The sequence below is a fragment of the Archocentrus centrarchus genome, chromosome 16, assembly GCF_007364275.1.
Source record: "Archocentrus centrarchus isolate MPI-CPG fArcCen1 chromosome 16, fArcCen1, whole genome shotgun sequence".
Lineage (NCBI taxonomy): Eukaryota > Metazoa > Chordata > Actinopteri > Cichliformes > Cichlidae > Archocentrus > Archocentrus centrarchus.
The window spans coordinates 18697455-18706450 of NC_044361.1; the positions used below are offsets into that span (position 1 = coordinate 18697455).

An 8996-nucleotide genomic window follows, 5' to 3' on the forward strand; every position below is an offset into this window, starting at 1 on the left:
TTGATCTTTTCAAACTGCCAAAAAGTTTCCATAAATACATTTTTTTTTCATATTAGAAGCAGGAGAGTTTAAGGGGGGAATGACACACAGGAAATATCGTGTACTCAAATCCAGGCCCCTGGACATGGACTCTAGCCCTTATTATATCAGCATATCAGCACATCTGGGTGAGCTATAGTGAAGAAGAAGAAGAAGAAACAGCCTTTATTGTCCCAAGTGGCACCCAGCCCATAAATTCCCGAGTAATGTCCAAAAACAAATTTTATGAGGTCACAGTGATTTTGCCCTTTGACCGCTGATTTCTAATCTGCTCATCATTCAGTCCCAGATAACATACTTGACATATATAATGAAATTCCTTCCACTCCCTTTCTGTGATACTGCATTAACATGATACGAGGTGACCTAGGCCACCAAAATCTAATCAGTTCATGACGTCTGTAAATTTCTGCCTAATTTGCAGACATTTAAAAGATACGGCTTTAATGAGAATGAGACAGACGACCCCAAAACACAACGCCTCACAGAGAATAACAGCGTGGATAATTGGAGACGAAGAACCACGATAGGAAGCAGCTGTTAGAGACTGACTGAGAGGAACCAGAGCCTTTAATACAAATGAACACTTCCTTTATGCAAAGAGACAGAGAAGCAGAAGCTGCCATTTTCTCCATTCAGACTGTATGGACACATCCCATTACGGGCTCATGGGAATTTTGACTGTGTTTGCCTAAAGCAATCACTAAAATCTAAACATTCAATCATCAATCTATAGCTTGGTTCCTATGAGTCGGCTCTGTCTAAACAACTTAAGAGGAAAAAGGCAGCCTGCCTGTGTCTCTGTGGTCAAATGTGAAGCAGGTATGAGACGCTCCACTGGAGCCAAATTGGCCAGGAGACACAGAGAATCATCCATTAAGAGGCACGGCTTGTTCCCAGAAAATGTCAGGAAGAAAAGAAAAACCAAGAGAGGGAGAGAGACCCTTGCTGTTATAGAAAATGGAAAATACACACTCTTTCTCTCTCTCTCTCACACACACACGCGGAGCTGTACCGTGATGAATGATGCTCTGATCTAAAAGTTTCTGCACAATCTTGATGGCCGTGTCTCGATCTGAGGCCTCCTTGTGCTCGATCAGCCAATCAATGAGCTCCTTAGCAACAAAGCAGTTCGGGTAAGTCCGAAGGTGGTGCCTCCGATCCTTGATCACCTTCGCCTCATGGAGCCGCAGCCTGTAAACAAGTAGCAGAGAGGGGAGGAAAATTTCACTTGAGCACAATTTCTTAAAAATTAGGCCAGAGCTTTTTGTTTCACTTCACGCCTGCGGGGGTGCATTGAAAAGGTGTGACATATAAGAATGCGTTTACTCACGTTGTTCAAAAACCAAACATAAAACAGCTAAACACTGCTGTCGATCGCAGCATATCATATTTCAGTCTCTAAGACAAGCAGTACTACCTTAAAGAAGAATGTGACCTTATGGGGTAAAGCATTTTTTATGAAATTAGAGCAAATAAGTCTTGTTTGTTTAAGGTGAATGCATGATAGACAAATGCCATCTGCAGGGATTTCTAAGACTTAATTACATAATCACATGATGAACCTCTCATGCAGGCCTAGATGGTCTAGATGCTTCACACGCTGGCTTCACAGTGACCTCTAGCTGAACCTGGGTATTGTGAAACAGCCCACCAGTCTAAGCCAAGCTTCCTACAGCTAGCTAGTTCCGCTTCATGCTGAGTCTGTATGCAGCTGGCTAGCATCACGCTGGATTAACAATGACAGCTTTAGTCCAAGCCTACCCAACTCTTCTGCCAAGACTCAAGATGGGCAAACAAGCTCAGCTGAAAATGTACAGACTTTACATCCAAGCAATCCCAACATCATCCTCTCTATGTGCTTAGCTTCAGTCTAATCCACACATAAATTCAGTTCAAAGGAAGCAGAAAGCAAAATCATCTTATTTCTCAAAATGAATCACACAATAACAGGCAGAAGTATTTCTGGAAGAGCCTCTGCCTCCCGGCATGCCGAATCCCAGGCTGGAAACATTCATGAACACTTACTCTCCATCAGACTAGGCCACGGTGCAACAAACTCTCTATTCACAGCTATGAAACGGTCACAAGACTTACTACAACAGCTGCATGTGCCTGTGCGCCAAGATAGCTGTTTCTCTATCTGTTTTTCAGCCCTGTGCCTGAAAAAAGATCTGCTCGGAGATATGAGGAGTCAACGTGATGGAACACAAACGTGTGATAAGATATTTTAAAACAGTCTGCTGTTATCAGTATCGGGAACTGAGTCATTCATGTTCCATGACGTTCCATGAGCTTGAATCATGATAAAGTGAACAAAGATATAGACACTGCTTGCTTTGACCAACAAGGTACGATAAATGAAACAACTTAAAATTTAGTTGGCAATTTGGAGTATTACAGTACAGGGCAAAAGTCTTGAGTCGCCCCTCATTTCTTTATATTTTGCTTCCAAGGTGCCAGACTTTCTTGTCATTTTTTAAAGTGGTCGTGAGCAATAGTTCTACAGGCTTTTCTTTGGACATTGGCTGCTTTTTCACTCATTTTAAGTCCAGTTCTTATACCTGACTATTTTCAGAGTAACTGGACTGAAAATCAGTAGCAACAGGTCTAACGGAGAAATGAATCCAAATTTGAAATTTCTGGTTCCAATAGTTGTCGATATGTGTGGAGGAGTTCAGGAGACAGCATGTCTTCTGTCCTGTCTACTTTCCTCACCCCAACCGGTCATGGCAGATGGCTGCCCCTCCCTGAGCCTGGTTCTGCCAGATGTTTCTTCCTGTTAAAAGGAAGTTTTCCTTCCCACTGTTGCTAAGTGCTTGTTCATAGGGGGACAAGCACTTTACCTTACAATATAAAGTGACTTGAGGTGACTGTTGTTGTGGTTTGGCTATGTATAAATAAACTTGAACGGAACTGAATTAAATTTAAAAAATTGTCTACAGCCAACAGGGTGGAGGCTCTGTCATGGTTTGGGGCGACATTTTAGCCAGTGGTGTTAGAGATCATTTCAAAATTGATGGAACCATGAACAGGGAGGTAATGGAGCTAACAAAATGCAGCCTGGTTGAAACAGTAACAATTTTTTATTCTACTGAGCGTTAGAAGTAAACATCAATGCCTCACAGAATTTATTTTCAAACTTTCTATAGCCACAAAATGAGACTGGACTTATGCACAGCACTGCTTTACCCTAACTGTTAACATCAGCATTCTTAAATGCTCACAAAGCCAAATTAACATGCTGACTGTAAGCAGATATAATGTTTACTATGTTCACTGAGCTTCATATTTCTTATGTTCATGCATACATACAAGAATAATTCATGCTCCGAAACCAAAGTACTGGAAAATTCAACTTTTGACCTGGCGACGGCAGTAGATAAAATTTAAGGGCAAAAATTGTCAAAATGCATCAGTTTGAATTTTTTAATCAATGTTTTTCCATCCATACAGCAACCACCAACCCTGCTGTGGGAAACCATCAAACACCTAAACTGTTAAAGTGTGAAGAAAATTAGTGACAAAAAGACATCTTTAAAGTTGACAGGAAATAAGATTTAGAGCAGAGAGCAAATCTTGTAAGCCACAACCTCAAGCAGCATCTCAGGAGACTCCGAGCTACCCCAACCAACCTTTCGAATACTGACACTGGCCACGATCCCAGCTGGCAATCTCAGTGTACAGCAGTGCCAGGGACACTAACACACAACACATACACACACACACACACACACACACACGAAGTATATAAAGATAAACTGGGAGATGCACTCTTGGGGGGGCAGTGAGCAAGACCACACTGAAGAGTATGTGCAAGGACGACTGAAGAGTTACTGCTTGTGACTTTTTGGAATACAGAAAAGCAACAGACATCAGAACACAACCGACCACAAAGACAAGTCAGTTGCATATTTCTACATAGTTCAGTTGGGGGCTGAAATTCCGGGCATTGACGCCATGCTTTACCAACTGAGCCTCTATTCATCGCTGGGGGTATGAAGTAGTGAATGGACTGCTGGTTATGGAGCCTTTTCTTTTCTTTTTTTTTTTTACAGTGCTGTGGGTCAAAGGGTACAGCGTGTCAACAACACTGCTGGCAGTGTTGGTACAAATCCCTGATAGGAAGAATGGGCAGGGCTTGATAATGGCACAGGGTTAGTAAGTTCATCATTCTCAGGGTAGCTCAAAGGGCACTGTACAGGTGGAGCAACAACAATTACTGGTGCAACCCAGGATCCTGCAGAATCTTGACATTGCAATGCCAGGGCAATGTGAAATGCGTTACATAGTGAGGAGCGGCAGTGTGCATGAGGAGGGTTATGCATGTGCGGATGTCTTTGTTTGGTTGTGCATGCTGCAGTGGGGCAAAAACAGGTTCTTGCGCCCGTCTGCAAGGAGAGGGAGCCATGTGCATGAGTATTAACCTACTGTCAAATGTGCTCACAATACCCACTTCCCTTTTTTTTGTGTCATGTCCTTCTTCTTATAGATCGAGTCAGAACACGCTGAACTGAGCATGCACAGTAACTTAAAAACTATTTTCATATCGGTATAGGAATCGCTACTGATTACATTTGTCAAATCATGAGGAAAATACCACAAACTTTGATAAAACAAGATTCATCGGGGATGCGGACCAGAACCGACCGACATACCTGAGCTGTTCCCCGGTGACAAGCACCTCGGCCAGCCGCTCCAGCTCTGCAGCCTTCTTCTGCATGGTGTTCCCGATCCCGTCCATCTCTCTGCTGACACAAGAGGCAAAGAGCAGGAGTGTTTCTACGCATGTAAATGTGCATCACCGCTTTTTAGGTGACAAAAATAAAGAACTGGACAAAGGCAACGTGAACGTCCACGCGGTGATCGTAAACAATGCACTGACAGCTCGGATTTTGCTTACCCTTCAAGCACCATGGAGAGCGGTGAAAGCAGGATATCAGCTATTCCTTGGATTAGCAAAGAGGGAAATTATTCCATCCCAGGAAACACATGCAACAACACAGGGAGTGAGAAGTGAAAACAGTCCAAGTAGCGCCTCAGTGCGCCTGCAGCTTCATCAGCAACTCTCCACTTTCAGTTCCCTGAACCCCCTCCCCAAAAAAATTCTACACTTACACCTCAGTGTATGCGCGCATTCCCCACCCCTCCTCATGGACCCCTGTATTTAATCTTTGAATTCAACCCTGGTGAGAGCAGCGCGCTCTCGCTTTCACCGTGGCCTCTGTGCGGTTCTCGGTTTGTTTGTCTCTGCGTGTGACAAACCACACGAGCTGACTGCACGTTTTCTGCACGGCGCAGCCAGACCCATCCACAAAGCCCCCGCATTGGGAGGACTCTGCTGTCGTCACTGGGGGAGTTCACCGAAGGGGCGGGGTTACAGAGATGCACGCTTGCGTGTGAGCGCGTGCAGGTGTGCGTGCGCCCGTTCCGAGCTTCTGGAAAGAATGAGGTGGGATGGGTGGGACATGAGATATAATTTTAGCTACAAATAGGATTGTACACCTTTCTGCTTTGCGTGTGTTTTTTTATTACGTAAAAACGCAAAATGAGCACCCAGAGTCATTTATAACTGCAACAACTGTAATTTACACAAGCTCAATTAGGGAGAATGTGAAGTTTAATAACACAAAGGTTATTTGCATTTATTCCACAAAATGAGATGTCTTGATGTTACAGTGTACAAAAGAAACAGATTGTGTAACATCCTGTAACACAAATCAGTACAGACAAACAATGCTGGCAATATGAAGTGTCAATTTAGCCTACTCGTAGCTTTGATTTGAAAAAGGCCAAAGAACAATAAAAATCCAGTCATAACTGCGAACACGCAAGCAGGGTGTAGCTCAACCTATGCAGCAGCACACAAACGCCTCTGGACATGCAGACTGCCTACATGTGTTGCTCAATGTATAAAAATTTAGTTGAAACTTGTCTGGGAACTGAAAGATGACTTCTAACTCATAAAACCAAAGTAGAATGTGTCACTATAGTAGTGTGTACTTTTATGTACAGTACTGTGCAGAGGTCTTAAGCCACCCTTTGAGTTCTTTATATTTTGCTAAGAAAATGGTAAAATAAGTGCAGAGATAAGATGCAAACATTCATGGAAATACAGTATGTAAGGCAAAAGTATAGTTCTAACAGTCTGAACTCTTACTTCTTTAAGTAGTCTTCAGGAATAGTTCTCCAGGCTTTTTGGAGGACATTGGATGATCCCACTCTGCTTCAATAATGTTGAGGTCCAGGCTCTGGGGAGGCCAATCCAGATCCTGACTGTGTTCCACAGTCCCGTCGCCAGATCTCAGTCTTAAGGGGGGCTTATGAAATCCAACAGGGGGGCACCACTACTATTAGCTTGATTAGTGATCTGGCTTGGGTGGGCGGACCAGGGCGGGCCCAAGCGTATCAGTGGCCCCCTAGGGCCCGCCCATAGCAACGGGTCTGGTGTTCCATTGTGCGTTTTTCTATCCAGGTATGATTTTACTGCACTGGCAGTGTATTTGGGATCAGTGTCATGCTGAAAAATTAAGTTGTTGCCAGTCAGATGCTTTCCAGATGGATCAAAATATGATGGCACCTTCTCTGTTCGTGGTTCCATCAATTTTGAAAAGCTCTCCAACACCACTGGCTGAAATGCAGCCCCAAACTATGACAAACTCCACAATGTTTTACAGATGGCCGTAGACACTCACTGTTGTACCTCTCTTCTGACCCCCTATTGATGACAATTTGAATAAAAAATTTTTGATTTAGATTCATGACTCCATCAGAGCTGTTGCCACAGATTTTCAGTCCAGTTCTGGTGTAATTTATCATACCTCAGCCTTTTCTCCCTGTTTGACTTCTTTAATAATGGCTTCTTGACAGCCACCCCTCCACCCTTCAGTGAACAACAGATGGATCAGCTGAAGGGCCAGATGCATCTCTCGGGTCCTGTGTCAGGTCTTTGCTGGATTTTTTTTCTATATCTTAGGGACATAACTTTCATATATTGTTCATTTGCTATAGATAGTTTTTAGGTGTTTTTGCCTCTACTTGTCCAGTTTCCTCAAAATCTTTGAGGGCACACTGCACACATTGCCAAGCTATGCCAAGTTTTCAGCTAATAGCTTTTTGGGAATCACTTTGTTGGTGCAAAAATACAATTTTATGCCTGTCAAACCGTTATCTTTGGCATTTTTCAAAGATTCAACTAAAGACAAAGGAATAAATAATGTTTTTTCTGACATGTTGTTAAAAGTGTCTAAAGATGTCAAGGCTGTGAAAGGCAACAGCACTTTGGACTCTAAAGCAGGACAGTTTATAATTCAAAGGTTTTATTGGCACTGATTTGAGAATGAAAAGAGGCCTGCAATAGAGGAGGCTCAGAAGGACTGGTCAGAGGAAAGGAGAATTACTCCAGGTTAACTTGTGAGTCAGTGATTGCTTAAAGGTGCAGATGAGGATTCTTATTTGGATTCTTACTTTCTGCAAGGAGTTTATCTAGTTGGAAAAGTGGATAAACATGTAATATTTGTTTGGCTTACGGAGTTACCTGGATTTGTTGGTGTGCTATGGGCTGTGAGGGAAATGTAAATAGTGGTCTTGCTTTTTGGCCTGCTTAGAGTGTGTTTGTAGATGTGTTTTCAATTAACAATTTACATGGGGGGCTCGTAACATTTTAATTACCTTTAAAACGTTGCGATTTTTTGGTAGTTACAACCGTGGAAGAAGGTGACAGTGCATGAGTAGTTTATGGAAAGTTGATATGGTTAAATTCCATTGTTCACCTGAATGTGCTGATTAACTGCTAACACACCAACGATAGCTCTGTACGGCCGTGAACTAGTGTGAAGCGTTGAATTTCCTATCATGGCTGGATATGGCAGTCAGTGTAAAAAGGTATAGCTAACGTTCTTAAGTTCGGTAAATACTTAGTTCTGTAAACACTCATGGTCCGACAGTAACATCTATTGACCAAAGGAGCATTACAAAACTACAAATATGGTGGTATGGGTTGGTACTGTCACGTGGGCCAGTGGCGCAATGGATAACGCGTCTGACTACGGATCAGAAGATTCTAGGTTCGACTCCTGGCTGGCTCGACTTCTTTTCAGTTAAAAAAAAAAAACAGCCATTTTTTTTTGTTTTGTTTTGTTTTCGTTATATGTGGGATTAATTACTTACTGTATGACTCGACTCGCTAATAATTGAGTTATTGCACACAAAATAAACTGCACAGATGAACTATAGTGTCACCTATTAAGAGAGGAGTTAAAGAGTTTGATGGCCACATGTCGGTGGGATGAGTTTTGCACTAAATGTCCTTGTGTGTCTCATCACTGTGTCGTAGAGTAGATGGGAACCATTGTCCATAATGGTCCAGCTCCACTCCCACATCACTGGCCTTGTGGATCAATTTGTTATAGAACCTAGAATCAATTTGTTATAGTTATTATCATAACTATTAGAGATAGTGATAGTATTATCTATCTCTTTGACAGAAGAGGTGTGATGGAGCCATGAGAACTAGAATCTCTAAAAGACTGAAAATGATGCTTTACTTATTACTTATTACTTATTCAGAAGTGAAACTAAAAACAAGGTGGTGTGCGTGACCTTTTTCAGCTCCACAAAGCAAAGGCGTTGCAGATGAGAACGAAAAAATTTTCGAGCCAGCCAGGAGTCGAACCTAGAATCTTCTGATCCGTAGTCAGACGCGTTATCCATTGCGCCACTGGCCCACGTGATGGAGAATAGAAACGTTGCCTATTTTGTACTATGCATCAGTGGCAGTTCCTCTGAGATTTATGTATATTTTTTATAGGGATAGTATTAAAGAGAAAAATTATTGTAAAAACGGTTACAAATTTAAAAGGAAAAACAAACTACCTAGTCATTGTTGTCTTGGCCAGCAGGTGACGCCGTCGGGCTTATTCACGGAGCTAATGGATAACGTGTCTAAACCGATGAAC

The 8996-nt window shown here is 42.5% G+C and overlaps 1 protein-coding gene and 2 non-coding genes across 4 annotated transcripts in view; 1 reads left to right on the forward strand and 2 right to left on the reverse strand.

Annotated features, from left to right (window-relative positions):
• Positions 1 to 5293, reverse strand: part of deptor (DEP domain containing MTOR-interacting protein) — a 33731-nt gene extending 28438 nt beyond the window's left edge. The window contains exons 1-3 of one of the 2 annotated variants that reach the window (XM_030750180.1): positions 4943 to 5293; positions 4698 to 4787; positions 1055 to 1233 (exon numbers count right to left, since the gene is read on the reverse strand). In XM_030750180.1, the coding sequence (XP_030606040.1) occupies positions 1055 to 1233; positions 4698 to 4787; positions 4943 to 4956 (283 nt within the window). In that variant the 5' untranslated portion in view covers positions 4957 to 5293. Of the gene's footprint in view, positions 1 to 1054; positions 1234 to 4697; positions 4791 to 4942 lie in introns of both variants that reach the window. The other variant, XM_030750179.1, reaches the window with a different exon arrangement.
• A 2760-nt stretch (positions 5294 to 8053) lies between these two features.
• trnar-acg (transfer RNA arginine (anticodon ACG)) lies at positions 8054 to 8126 on the forward strand. The gene has a single exon. It is a non-coding gene; the product is annotated as a tRNA-Arg (tRNA).
• Positions 8127 to 8692: 566 nt separating this feature from the next.
• trnar-acg (transfer RNA arginine (anticodon ACG)) lies at positions 8693 to 8765 on the reverse strand. The gene has a single exon. It is a non-coding gene; the product is annotated as a tRNA-Arg (tRNA).
• Positions 8766 to 8996: the final 231 nt, after the last annotated feature.